The 14,852-nt window shown below is 40.6% G+C and overlaps 1 protein-coding gene across 5 annotated transcripts in view; it reads right to left on the bottom strand.

Annotated features, from left to right (window-relative positions):
* The window catches only part of YLPM1 (YLP motif containing 1), a 36,420-nt gene that overhangs the window by 16,973 nt on the left and 4,595 nt on the right, over positions 1–14,852 (bottom strand). For 4 of the 5 annotated variants that reach the window (XR_003532302.1, XM_027671722.1, XM_027671729.1 and 1 more), the window contains exons 2-7: positions 12,976–13,215; positions 11,768–11,962; positions 9,822–10,564; positions 4,709–6,943; positions 2,322–2,427; positions 211–691 (exon numbers count right to left, since the gene is read on the bottom strand). Coding sequence is in view for 4 of the 5 variants with exons in the window: in XM_027671722.1 (XP_027527523.1) it covers positions 211–691; positions 2,322–2,427; positions 4,709–6,943; positions 9,822–10,564; positions 11,768–11,962; positions 12,976–13,215 (4,000 nt within the window). In the remaining variant the exon portion in view is untranslated. The remainder of the gene's footprint in view (positions 1–210; positions 692–2,321; positions 2,428–4,708; positions 6,944–9,821; positions 10,565–11,767; positions 11,963–12,975; positions 13,216–14,852) is intronic. The other variant, XM_027671743.1, reaches the window with a different exon arrangement.

The following is a 14,852-nucleotide window of genomic DNA, read 5'->3' as shown; positions in this document are numbered from 1 at the left end:
GCTCTTTCTATGAGTACTGAGAAAAACATTAAACTCAGGGTTGGAGGTCACAGATTCCTTAAAACTGCACTGCTTAGCATCACATCGCAATGGATGCAGTCTACACGCCAACTGCAGAACAAGCACACTTTGCATGGCACACTCCTTTAGAAAGAAGTTAGCAGGACTGATTAGCTCTTTGTTACAGATCAAATACACTGTAATACCCACCTCGCCCGTGGCCATAATCCACAGTTTGCTGAATGACAGGTGCTTTAGGAACTGGTGGAATAACTGAAGAAAGGGACACTGGTACAGATGATGGAACAGAGGTGTGGACAGAAGGTATTTTCACAGGCGAGGAAACAGGTGGAGGCATCATTGACTCCTGTTTACGTAACTCATACTCCATATTTGCACCTTTATCCTCATTTGTGTCCCACAGTCCGTGGAAAGAATCCTCATCCCAGCGTTCCTGTTCCACAGCAGAAGGTGATGGTTTTAAAGACTGACCATGACTTGGGGTTGTAGTTGGAGTAGAAACTGGAGCATGTGGCCTTGTCATAGGTGTAGTAGGCCTTGCCAGGGGGGCACTTGGTCTTGTCACAGGGGTGGGCTGTCTGAACAACACGGGAGGCTTTATAATAACAGCAGGAGAAGGTTTAATAGCTTGGGCTTCTACTGATGCCTCTGAAGATAGCTGAGAAGAGACCTAGATGCAGAAAGCACTTTTAATGTAGCTCTGTAAAACTAACCTTCTCTCATCCTCTTAGTCAGTCAGTGCAATGGTAATCAGTAATCAAATCATACACATTTTCTAGTACCTCCATCAAGGTGCTACAGGTAGGAGGACTATTTCCAAAAACTGGTGGCCTGACTTAATTTGGCATTTGTTCACTATGTGAAGGTTTAAATACTATTTATTTTCTTCTTCAAAATAACCTCACCAATTTAAGCTCCGGTAGGCCTATCTCAGTTAAAAAGTGTCTACTGTTTTATTCCCAAAGATTCCTGCTGTCTGCAAAGATTCCTGCTGTCTGTGAGACAGACCCTTCATGAATCAAACATCCCCACGGAACTCTGCATGTCTCAAGTCTTTTCAGCATTACAGCAAATGCCAAGTTATAGGCAGCCAGCCTTATTAGCAACATGCAACAAAAATTGCAGAATGGTTGTAGATAGGAAGCTGAACTCTGTAATAACAGTTGAAATTCACAGCATAAATATTTGAAAGCAGGAGCCCCTGGAAAGACAAGAGTCGTTTGAAAACCACTAGGCAGATGAGTGAAGTAGTCTGAGATACTTCTGCTCAACTTTGATATTTTGTAACTTCCTAAAGGCATCAACATACCTGCAGTTCTTGGTAGCAAATCGCTTCCATTATTTTACTTTATAGACACTGCAAACAAGGAGGAGGTCACCTAGGCAAAAAGAAAACTTGCAGTGCCTCATTCACTGCATAACACCTCTCTGGAAGGAGGGACAAACAAAGCTTGGTCTGGCTAAATGTCAGACCCAGAAGACATTACGGCTAAATTTACTGGTATCAGTAACTTTATAGTTACGATGTGATGAAGAATAAAGACTCCGCATCAACTCCTCCAATATATATTTAACAAAACTGTTTACTCATTCTAGGAGGGATTTATAAACCTTAGTTAGCATGACTGCAAGAAGTTCAGTTGATTTCTGACTGGATATGAATTATCAAAAAACCAGGCATTTGAGAAGAGTTCCCAGAATTAAACAGGAGATGAGGCAGCAGAGAAGTAACTTGCATCACAACAGGAGATGAACTCATGGAAGTACATAAACGTGAGCTTCCGTGCACTTTATATTATAGGAGGTAATGAGAGTTCCCAATAAAGACAGCAAATAGAATGTTAATGCCCATGTTATGTTGAAATATCTCAGTTTCTAATTGACTTATCCTCAAAATTCTCTAACTTCAAAGAGAGCTGTTGAAGTAGGAAAAGCAGTATAAATTGTCAGAACTTAGGCAAGGAACAGCAGATTCTTCTTGTGAGCCTTATATCCCTGTTTTGGAAGAGCTCACCTCCTTTTGCACATCACTCCACAGAATCTAGACTGTTAAACCTCTTGTGCTGCTGTCCCCGATAGGTCATGCTCAGAAGACATAGTGGACTGACTGAGCAGAAAAGGCTTTGGAAAATTTAAAGAAACTAAGAAGTTGCTTTGCCTCAACAGAAGACTGATGAGGTTGTAAGGGTTGCTGGGGAGGCATTTCACAGGGAAGTTTAACCATTGGTGTGTAGAACTGGTTGGACATACACATTAATTGTAATAACTACCAGCATGTTATTAACATAAGACAAATATACCTGAAAGGCACCTGGCCTTGTGCTTGTGTTCTGTGATCTTGGAGGGTCCTGTGTGGAAATGTCAGGTTTAAACTCCTTCAACTTCTGTAGCTGTTCTTTTTGCTCTCTGCACATGCATCATAAGAAAATGTTATCAGTCTATAGGTTAAATAAAAAATAAGAAATCAATGCTCAATAGTGAAAACACATTACAGTAGTATCAGGAGCCAAGTCCAAAGAAGAAAAGGACATAGTAGACTTAACATGGGCAGTGCTGTGATTCAAAAATCCCTGTTTCACATCCACCTAACCATGGAGGTATTTAGTGTATTAGCTGCATGCTTTTTGATCACAGGTTTCCTGAGACATGTAGTTATGCTTCTGTGCTTGACCAGAACCACTCGGACAGTAAAGAGTAAAGCTGGATTATTAGCTTCTGCCAACACCTTCTGGAAACAAGAACCCCCTTGGAAATGCATGCATAAATGCTCTCAGTTACTTGCTCTGGTTCACATGCTAACAGGATTGAGACCACCATAGCACAAGAGATTCCATTATTAAAAAAAGAGATGGTGATTCCAACTTTTGTTTCCTTGGTTTATATATCAAAATGCTATTTAATATACAACAATACATAATCTACAGAGCAGAGACTTAAGGCCAGCCACAAGTACTACAACCACTAGATGATGAAGTTCTATTCCTTTCAGTTTTTGTTAGCATTTTTAACCTAGGCTTTTTAATTGCTAATAACTCGGTGTATTGAAGTAGTTCCTAAAGAACAACTAAGAGTGGGATCCCTCTGTAGGAGAAACAACAGAGATCACCCAGAATAGTGATGCATCTGTTCAGCGTCCAGCAGAAGGGGAACTTGGCTCACAGAAAAGGATCCCCAATGCTGTATTAGCACAAAAAGTAAACCAAGCACTACACTAGATCACTAATACAGAACAGCATGCAGCTGAGAGTATGTTGTTTTACACACAATAAAAGCAAAGCCAGATGAAGGCTTTACTTTTGGAATTAAGGCAGTTATACACCACACTTCTGGTACAACTCCTGGCTCAAAAAAAAGTAATTAACAAGCAGTCTCCTTAAAGTTGTTCCCACTATTCAGACTGGGGTCACCTGCCTATAAGAACCTAATAAGAAGTACCACTATAACTAGTTTTAAGATTACCCTCATATTCAACTGAAAATCAGTATCATGTTTATGTTCCCCCTTTTTACTGGCTTAGAAAGATATGCATGTAACAACTTTCTTGCATAAAATAAGTTTTAGTTCCTATGTTTAAAACATTTCAGTCCTAATAAACTATCCACTCTGGTAGTGATTCCCAGACTACAGTCCTTAGCTTAGGTCCACTAGCTTGCAGCTAGTCACATTAAACAACAAAACGTGCCCAGCAACTGAAGCAACAGGGAAGTCAGGAAGCTGAAAATAATCTGTTACTCCAAACTTTTGGCAAATATTACTTTATAACACAGATTTCACAGTTACTAACACTCGTTGAATTAATTTAATTGCAGTGAATGATTAAATTATTCACAATAAAAGTTCTTCCTTTTTAAAAATAATTTGTCTTGTATTTTGGCATGCTATTAAGACCTCCCATATGGGACAGATGCTTAGCAATCTTACAAGTTCGAAAACAAAACAGCATGAACAAAAGTGCAAAATGTCTCTACCATGAAATGGTTTGGGTTGGAAGCGATCTTAAAGATGATATAGTTCCAACTTCCCTGCCATGGGCAGGGACACCTTTCACTAGACCAGGTTGCTCAAAGCCCCATGCAACCTGGTTTCTTCTATTACTGATTTTGTAATAAAAATCAATTAAAGCCTTAGGAGTCTAGTAACTGCTTTCTAAAAATGCGGTCTTGATCTAAGATCAACCTAACTTGACAAAATTATTCACTGACAATACTGGATTTCAAATGAGAGAGCACTGTAAAAAGAAAAAAAACCCACGTATGCTTTAATTAAAAAGCAAGCAGTATCCAAAAAATTAAATAGGTTTTAGGAACCACATTAATGTAGATGTTGACAGGTAAGTATTAAAAAGCAAATATCATTGAGCTTATTTGACACTAACAAAAAGATTGAAAAGAAATTATCAACAAGCTAATTTGAGGATAACAAAACCATTGGTCAGGTGATGGGATAGATCTCTTCCTGGAAATTAACAAACAGGGAATGCCACATTCATGGGGAAAGGGACAACCATCTATGTAAGAAAAAAAATCCGTCTACAAAAGTTGTGATGGAGGTACTCCAAATAACTTGTTACACATGAGCTCCTACTATCATGCTGTGGGTGAAAGAAATGAAGCCATTACTGTGTCAATTTGAATGAATCCCACTGAATGGGGATTCCCATTCAAAGTCACTGAACCAGGCAACTCACCGAAGCATTTTGAGCTCCTGGGCAGCCTTCAGAATTATCTCATGCTGTCTTTGGCTAAGGACCATCACTCCTCCCAAGGACTGGTCAGAGTCCAGGTTTGAATCTGCTCCCAGCATATCACAGGAATGTGAAGGTGGAGGAAGGGATGAATCTGAGTGGTCATCCAGAGACCGCAGTCTCTCTCCATCATCTGGATACCACCTATCCGACAACCGTTCTCTCTCCCAGTCAGTCCTTTCAGGAAGGTAGTCTTGCTTTTCCCGCCATGTGTCGTATCTCTCTGGATACTCTCGAATCCTAAGCTCCCCCCTGTCTCGGAGATCTCTGTCATAATGATCTCTGTTTCTATCCTCCCTCCACCTATCTTCACGATACCTGTCCAGAGGTGGAAGAGGTGGTAATGGTGGTAGTGGAGGGATATCCAGGTCACAATTTCCCATTTCTCTGTCATGCATAGCTCTCATGTCCCAGTCTCTATCCCATTCTCTGTCTAAATCTTGATCATAAATATCTGAGGATCTTCCAGTTCTATCTAGATCTCTCTCTAGTTCCCTTTCTCTTGGCCTTTTCCAGTCATCCCACCATGAATCTCGTCTGTCATGATCAGATGATAAAGGAGGTAGTGGTGGCAGAGGAGACAATGGAGGCAGTGAATGGTGGGATTGCAACCTGTCATCTCTGTCATATGCATCTACAGAATCATCCTGATAATCAGAGTTGTGATCTCTCCAGTATTGTTCTCTTTCCCAGTCATCCAATTGCTCATGCTCCAAAGAAGGGTCATCTTGACTATCTAAAGGAAATTCTTCTTGCATTCTATCATCTTCATGACCCCAAGAACCCCTGAATGTTTCATCTCGATGGTATGGAGGCAATTCATCAGGGTCATCTCCTAGGTGAATACTGCTTGTTTCAGGTCTACCTGCTTCCCTCTCATGGCTACCTCCCCTCCTGATAGGACACCTCTCACGGCTACCTGCCCGCCTGCCCAGGCCCCTCTCACGGCTACCTGCCTGCCTCAGAGGGACTCTCTCCCGGCTACCTGCGCGCCTGACGGGGACCCTTTCCCGGCTACCCGCCCCCCGCATGGGCTCTCTTTCCCGGCTACACGCCTGCCTGACTGGGCCTCTCTCCCGGCTTCCTGCCCGTCCCCTGTCCCAGCTGCCTGTCCGTCCAGCTAGTTCTCTGTCTCGGCTAGAGAATACCCTCTCATGGCTATCTGACCGTCCACCCAGGCCCCTCTCTCGGCTGCCTGACCTTCCATCTGGCATCCTCTCTCGGCTGCCTGACTGTCCATCTGGCATCCTCTCCCTGCTGTCTGCTCTCCTGAACATTCCCCTGCCACGGATAGATGCCTGCCTAGCCTGCCCTCTGCCTCTGTATGCATATCCTCTGCCACAGCCATCGTCCATCCTGCCCATTCCCCAACCACTGTCCATCCTTCCCATTCCCCGGCCACCATCCATCCTTCCCATGCCCCTGCCACGGCCCATTCCCCAGCCACGGCCATCTCCCTGCCCTCTGCCACGGCCCCTTCCTCTGCTTACTGGTCCCTTGCCTCTATCTTCATGCATAAATGGTCCTTTCCCTCTGCTTTCTGGTCCAGGTAAGCCCTGGGTGCTATCTGAAGCAGTCAATTGGCCATCTGGTGAATCCAAATCCTCATTTCCTGTTACAGGTGTTACAGTATTCTGGTTCTGAGCAGGTGAAGTAGGTGCCTTTGACTCTTCTACTTTCTGGTTAGGATCATGTGAACTCCATGTCCACTTTTTAGGAGGGTCTGAAATAGTTTCTTTGACTTCAGGTTTGGATGGTTCCTGTTGAGTGTCTGTCAGGTCCTCATTTGGCTCAATGGGACCTGCAGTCTGTGCATCGGGAGTAGACTGTGTTCTGCTTACAGTCTGCTGATCACTAGCTGTGTCTGTAAAAGGTTCTTTGTTTTCTGACTCCGACTCTGTCTGTGCCTGCTGCTGCTGCTGTCCCAGGTGAGGCCTGGGCCCCATCCACCGTGGGCCACTAGGTCGGGAACCATGTCCATGTGATGCATTTGTCGAAGTATAAAATTGTGCTGCTGGTCCTCGTGGGATAGACCCCCATCTACTTGAAGACTGTCCATCTGTGTTCTGTCTGTCAAAACGTGACCTGTATCCTTCTGAGCGCTGAGAGTCAAAACGAGGTCCTCTCTGTCTTGAGCCTTCAAACTTGTCATATCCTCTTCCTCGACATCCATCAAATCTATAGATGACACAATAGCAATTTTATTCAAATGAACATGTCATATTAAAATCCTATAGATTCATTTTATACAAAGTCCAAACATGTCCAAAGTCTAGTTGTTTGGATGTTTGGGATTCACATTCGTACATCACTGGATGGGTCAGGAAGGCCAAAGCATGGTTGAAGGTGACCTTTGCAAGGGATGCGAAGAGTTACAAGAAGAGCTTCTATAGGTTTGTCAGCCAGAAAAGAAAGGTCAAAGAAAGTGGACCCCTTGGACAAACACAACTGGTAAACTAGTAACAATGGATGAGGAGAAAGCTGAAGTACTCAACAACTTTTTTTGCCTCAGATTTCACCGGCAACCCTACACCTCTTGAGTGGATGGACTGCAAGACGGACTAGGGGAGCAAAGTCACTCCCATTATAAGAGAAGATCAGGTTCGTGATGACCTGAGGAACCCGAACACACGTAAGTCTATGGGACCTGATGAGACACATCTCAGAAGCCAGAGGGAATTGACTACTGTAGTTGCCAAGTCACTCTCCAAGATATTTGAAAAATCGTGGCAGTCAGGTAAAGTCCCTGGTGACTGAGAAAAGGAAAACATTGCACCCATTTTTAAAAAGGGTAGAAAGAAAACCCTGAGAATGACTGACCTGTCAGTCTCACCTCTGTGCCTGGGAAGATTCTCCTAGAAGCTATGCTAAGGCACACGGAGGACAGGGAGATCATTGGAGACAGCCAGCACAGCTTCACCAAGGGCAAGTCCTGTCTGACCAACCCAGTGGCCTTCTATGATGACTAGGGGATAAAGGAAGAGCTGTGGATGTCATCTATCTGGACTTCTTTAAGGCCTTTGACATGGAACCCCCACGATATCCTTCTGTCTAAATTGGAGAGAGATGGATTTGAGGGGTGGGACCGTTCGGTAGATGAGGAATAGGTTGGATGGTCACATCTACAGCGTAGTTGTCAATGGTTCAATGTCCAGATGGAGATAATGGAAAGTGGTGTCCCTCAGAGGTCTGTACTGAGACCAGTACTGTATAATATCTTCATCAGTGACACAGACAGTGGCATTGAGTTCACATCCAGCAAATCTGGAGATGAAACCAAGCTAAGTGGTGCAGGTGACATGCCTGAGGGACAACGTCACCCAGAGGGACCTGGACAAGCTTGAGAAGTGGGCCCATGGTAATCTCACATGGCCACGTTCAAGTCCCTGCAGCTGGGTCAGGACAGCCCCTGGTATCAATGCAGACTGGGTGATGAAGGGATTGAGAGCAGCCCTGCTGAAAAGGACTTGGGAGTGCTGGTAGATGAAAAGTTGGACACGAACAGAAAATGTGTTCTCTCAGCCTAGAAAGCCAAACGCACCCTTGTGCCTACCACAGCACATCACTGAGCTCTAAACCAATGCGCATACAGGACATAGACTAACAAGTAATGAAAACAGTCTGTTCAGAACTGTACATTCAAGAAATCCCCATGACCAGAAACAACACTTTTTAAAAACCCACAGGAGGTAGAAAATGATTCATTTATAAAAAATTAATTTATACTGCTAGCAATTCACAAATTATTATTCATGAGTGATCACTTATTCATGAGTGATCCCTTCAAAGAGAAGGGAAATAATGATGAAGATATTATTGTAAAGTCTAGCAGAGTATGCAAGGATAGAAATGATTGAACAGAACACCACTGTTCTTTGATTCAGGAGGCATCCCATCAACCCATCTTGAAGTAATGATCAGACAGAACAGATGTTGTTTTTGCAATCTGATATCATGTCAAGTATTAAAGAAAACCATTCCAAAACCAAGATCTTGGATTAAATCATATAGCAGGTAAAAAATTACATAAAAGACACAGGCCATCCACCTGACAAAATGAAAATTTACATTTTAACAAAACTGTATCTTACCAAAAGATAAAGACAGCACCTTTAAAATCAAGACCATCACAATATAATGCAAAAGAAAAAGTGATAAAGAATCCTGATGCTAGGATCCTAAGGCTCAAATCTTCATTTCTTTCCTTCTCTCTCGCTTATAATTGTCTGAAGGCTACGTAATGCTACATATGTAGAAAACCACTGATTTGTACTTAAGACAAGCACTGCCTCCTTATCAAACAGCCATTTTGAAAAGTGCACTGAATAGGACACTAACATAGCTGCAAGACACACTAGAAGTTCAAGTACTGGTGAACAGCTTTGAATTTTCATTTCTTTCTGCAATAAGTGTTGGATTACAAACAAAGAGCACTTTTTATAGTTTCTAAAAATAAGTAGCATCTAAATTGTCAGTAATTAGCTATGTTTATATATTCAAATGAATATATAACTGAATCCCTTTCACAACATTGACATTAAAGTGCTACCATATATAGCAACACCTTAAAAACAATCCTTCGATGTTTTTTGCTCCAGATTTTCCTAAACTGTGTTCCAAGTACCACAGATAAAATGATGGGAATATAGATCACTTTTCATGTAGGATCACTCTTTCAAGTGTGAGTTATCATCTTCAAACTAAGGACAGCAAAGACATATCCAATATTTAAAACAGCTTTCCTATTTTCAAAAAAGGAGTACTGTGTTTCTTGGAATGAAAAGGGTGCAGCATCCTCAAGCACTTTACTAGAAAACTAGCGCAACCTACTCTAGATAATACTCAAGTGAAAGACATCTATATATCCTTGCTTTAAAAAGGTAAATACAGAGAACATGGTGTACATATATTAAAAACAAAACTTCCACCAAATAAATACACACTCTTCACACAACCTCAGGAAAATTTGAGAATAAGATATATGTTTCATTTCTTAATATATCACTGAAAGTCTTGTAGCCTGGAACAAGTATAAATCAACAAAAAACATCCTTACCTAGGGCCTCTGGGGCCTTCGAAACGTGCTGATCTAGGAGGATCTGGAAGCAATCCACCTGACCTCACTGGTTTATCCTGCACAGTAGATGTGTGTGTTGAAGACACTGCAGAAGTGCCTTTCAGTTCCCCACATCCTTGCTCAGATGAAATAGATACAGTTTGTTTACTAAGATGAACTTGAGACTTTCCGTGGTCTGATGAACCAAAGGATGAACTTGCTTGAGAATGATAAGGTGAGTAGACAGCTGAACTACCTATTTTTGATGCATAGGTACCAGGGGTAGGAAGCAGAGCTGGCCTTGGTGTCTCAGAAGATTGATTGCTTTGAGAACTGGATCCTGAAGGGACAGAGGAATTGGACAACTGAGAAACAGAAGAGAGAGGTGGGGGGACCAGTGGAGGTGTAGTTGAAGGTAAAGTTGGAGGCATAATAGGAATGCCACCTTGACCAGTTTGAGAATATGGAATAAATGGAGGTGGCAGGGAAACATTTGCAGGATACTGATTCTTCAGATTTTGGAGTGAGGTCACTTTCTCCTGCAGGTGGGACTGAGTGACCTTCATCTGTTCATCCCATGCTTTCCACTGTTTCTCATACTCCTGAAGCTGATCTTTGTGAGGGTAGGTTTGAAGCTGATGCTGCCACTGTTGGTTCATTGATCGTTCCCAATCTTTATGAAGCTGCTGGAATTGTTTTTGCTGTGCCTCATAATGCCGCAGTTGCATGTCCACTGACATTGTCTGCAATGAAAACACAAGAATCGCTTCATACTACCATCTTAGTTACTTTCAGAGCCACATATTTCAGTATCACTTGTAATATCACAATTTCAGACTTGAGCAGAAGCTTGAGGAAGAACTACACTGAAACAAAAGCAAACACCAACTGTGATGCCTAAAGTCATTGTGACAATTTATACATTTTATGACTAGAGGACATCTATGTATAAGAGACTGTAACAGGACAGCTGAAAAAAGCAATAAGCTGCATTATTACTGAATTCTAACAATGGCTAAAGCCCAAATTAATCTTCACATCTATACACGGTATGGGGTTATTTCTCAAGGTTTCAGCTTCTGCTATTAACCTGCTTAGAGTTGCTGTCAGCAATTATTTTTCTCTAAGCCTTTGCCAGATCTTCTTATTTGCACAATGAAGCTTCTTTCAGAGAGATCTGTCTTTCATTATGTGTAGATAACCTAATATTCATGGTTTGATCTTGTCTGAGATTTTTAAAGTTTACCTGAACAGATTTTTTTTTTAAAGTAGACAGCCCAAACTACAAAGAAATACAGAATGTACAAACTCCACCAACCCAGCAAAAGCTGACTCAACTCTCTAATACAGTAATCAATTTCTACTTAAAAGCTTAAAGGTTGCAACACTGGTATAATCATCCAAATTTGTTAAGACATTTTATTTTATTTCACTGATTATTTGAGTAAAAAATAATGTGAGATAGTGATTTCCTTAATTATTTTACTGCATATTTTTGGCATCCATATTTATCATTGTACATATTTATTTTTGTACTAGTCGATGTTGTAAAAAAGAGCAGCTACCAAACTACTCTTGTAATCATCTGTTTACCTGACCTTTCTGAATTGTTTCTCCGGCAGTAAAATGCTCAAAGCTAAGTAAATTCAATATTGTGTTTAGCTTTCCTCCTTTATCACCCAGGTATGTCTGAAAAATCTTATGACAAGTGTGAAGTCTTGTACTTCTCATCCTACTGAAGCTTCATCACCATTAATCAATTCTTTTCTCCTTTTGAAGTTGAGTGACATTAGGAAAAGGGGATATAAACAACTACCCAAGCAGAAAAAGTAGCTAGACAAATGAGTCAAGCATCACAAATTATTCAACTATTTATTTTTCAGCAGACCATGAGTGCTAGGTCATCCAGGAAGTATATCCCAGGTGATATGTCCTTAGTGTCTCACCTCTAAGTGTGGAGGCTGTTGCATGACCTGTTGATACTGCTGTACTATCTGCTGCAGCTGAGCATGCTTCTGCATTATTCTCTGATACTGAAATCCAACCCGGTGATGGGGGTGCTGCTGCCACTGAGCTGCTGCTGCTTGCAATTGCTGCAATCTCAAATCTTCCTCAGGGTCATCAGGAGGTTCAATATTGAGCTAGAGAAAGAGGCAAATACTATAAATAAGAGAAAGTTGCTTCTGTCAGAAGAAAAACATGCTTGGTCCCTACATAGTTTACAGGAACTTCAACGCTGTTCTTTATTTTATTACTCTGTATTTCAGTGTTCTGGCCACCCAAAACAGTTGATTTTTTTTCAGCTTCTGGAAGGCTGATTTTTATTTCATCTTTTCCTAATGTGAACAGTCTAATCTAAAGGTTAGGCTGAGACAATGAAGTTATTCATACATAAAGAAACTACCTAAAGGAAAGAGATTAATGAAAATCTGTTGCTTACAGCAAATGTAATGAGAAAACAGTGGTTTTTTATGATGAGGTAAAGTAACTCCGAGTGCATTATTTTTTTCCACTTTGTAGGAACCTACACACTGTAAATTAAAGTGGAGCACATACTGCAGGGTAATTTACTACCCTATAGGTATTTGTTTAAATATCAATCATGACCTTCACCCATTATACAGTAACTTTTATTAAGCATGCTGACAAAAATACTCTGTGCAAAATTCTTGGCTTTCAGACAAACTATTAACATGCAGAAAGAAGGGGAACCAAAACTCACAAACTACTAGAGAAGAATTAAGAAATACTGTCTTAAACATAGCATCTACTCATCTACTCATCTACTCAGTAGATGAGTAGATCAGGTGCTCATCTACTCATCAGTAAATCAGGTACTCATCTACTGACTACCTGATTTTGCACTTAGGTATCACAAAGTGTTTCTCATAGACAAAGATGACAATGCTGGGGAAGGTGCAAGGGACTCAAGCTCAGACTTGCTAGGTGCATGTATGGGTGATTATATAAGTCTATACACAAGGAGTACATTTTTATTTTTTAATTGGTAGAGTTTTACCAAGTTTTTTTAAGATTGCTTTACCATATTTACTTACTGTTACAAAGTATACATGAGAATTTGATGGCATTATTTTCCTGGGTTTTTGACCCATCTGTGATAACAAATGGAGCGGCATCACTTTACAAAGTCTACCTGAGTTTCAGTGGATGTAAGAGAAGACTCATCTTTGGAAGCTGGAGGCAGGGATTCATTAAGTGGAGGAGGTTCAGACTGCTGATTTGAAGCACCCATTTTCCCTTCTTCAGACTTTGCTCTCTGCTCAGATGCATCCTTCAATACTGGACTTTTCATCTGCTGCTGTCCCTGAGCATGGGCTTTTGCCCTTTGCTGCAGGCTAAGCAGGTGCTGCTGGTACCAGTATTGCTGCTGTTCCTATAACAGATGTAAATTTTCTAAGACAGTTTTCACAAGAAAAACAAAGGAAAATAATTCATGATAGTCAGTAGAATCATACTGTAAAAAAGCTTTTAAAACTGTTTTGAGGAAAAACTCACTTCTTCAGCAACATTATTGCAATGGATGTCAGAAGATCAAATTCAGATACCATTATGTAAGGTATAGAGCCCACAGCAGAATTTACTTCCCACCTCAATAGGCTTACTATTCTATAACTACAGCAAACAATAATAACAAAAAGCTAGAAGATAGGCAATAATAAGCCAAATTACTACAGACATATTATAAATACCATATTTATTACTTTTAGTGCTTTTTATATCTAAGATACTTATTATGAGACTAACTCAGATAAAATGAAGGGGAAATGGAGGACAAGTATGAGTAAGCCACCAGTAAAGAGAAAAAGGAGGAAATACAGAGAAGAGAAGGATGAACAGAGAACATAGACATCAAGTAGACTGAAAATGACAGCTGAGAAATTGTGGTGGAGGTGTTTGAATAAAGGCTATGAAAAGGAAAAAGTACAATCAGAACCAGTATATAGTGAGGTTTCTGTATCATCTGAATTCTCATTAATCCCGATTCATTCAACAGCTGAAGAGATAAACAGATATGGTTGCACCCAAAAATTATCCATTTAAGATATAATTAAGTTTTCAGTTTTAAATATTTCAGGGTAGAATTAGAGCACTCAAGACAGATGACAGTAGCTTCAAAGAAAAGTAAGCTGCCACCAACACAAAGAAAAAAAGACTAAAGATTAGTATCTCAGCACTTAAGTAGTGGTGCATCTTAAAGAGCAGGAACAGTCCTATAGGTCTTCCAATATGAGAAATATCAGGCACCCAATGACTAGCACGACACACGTAGTAGGCAGCACTTCACCTGCCACCAAAGTCCCTGCCAAAGACCACTGCAAGGGCTAAAATTTTGTGGATTCATAGTTCCATAAGCTTATAGAAGAAAAATCTACATACTTTAAAAATGAAAACACCATTTGCAGATAAGGCAGCTCCTGCATTTCAGGGAAGTATTGCTATACACTTGATTTTTAAGTTGTTCTCTTAGCCTCTGCTTTTAGTCACTGTCAGACTGATAAAATACTGTATTTTTTTGTCTGACCAAGTGCAAGCGTTCCTGTGCTCTTATCTCAACTCTACCACCTCTGAGAATCTGTGCTCTACATCTTTTATATCTTCTGTTATTCCCTTCCACCCAAAATTGCACAGTTAAGAAAATACACCTATATAAAGGCCAGTCAGAAATAAAAAAGAATCCAAAAGATGCAGGTATTTTAAAATGTAAGTGTGACAACAAAGTGGTAGCTGTTGTCTGATGAGATTTCTCAAAACTGAAACATTCTGCCCATCTTATAACAGGTTTAAAAGAAGTACAACCTTTCTCTGAAATCCTAACTTCATACTCGAATCAGGCATGATGTTCTCTATTAGTAGCAAACACAAATATAGAGCTGTATTTTTTAAAAAATACTTCTGTAAAACTGTAACTTGGAAATGAGGTCAATGAAAGGAGAGCCTATGCTCCACAAACTTTAAGTTGATCCTGAAATTACTCCTGCCAAGAATCTTTTTAACAAGAATATGACTCAG

Source organism: Neopelma chrysocephalum, unplaced genomic scaffold, assembly GCF_003984885.1.
Source record: "Neopelma chrysocephalum unplaced genomic scaffold, ASM398488v2 Primary Assembly neopelma1_24, whole genome shotgun sequence".
NCBI classification, from domain to species: Eukaryota; Metazoa; Chordata; class Aves; order Passeriformes; family Pipridae; genus Neopelma; species Neopelma chrysocephalum.
This window is presented reverse-complemented; position numbering and strand designations above follow the sequence as displayed.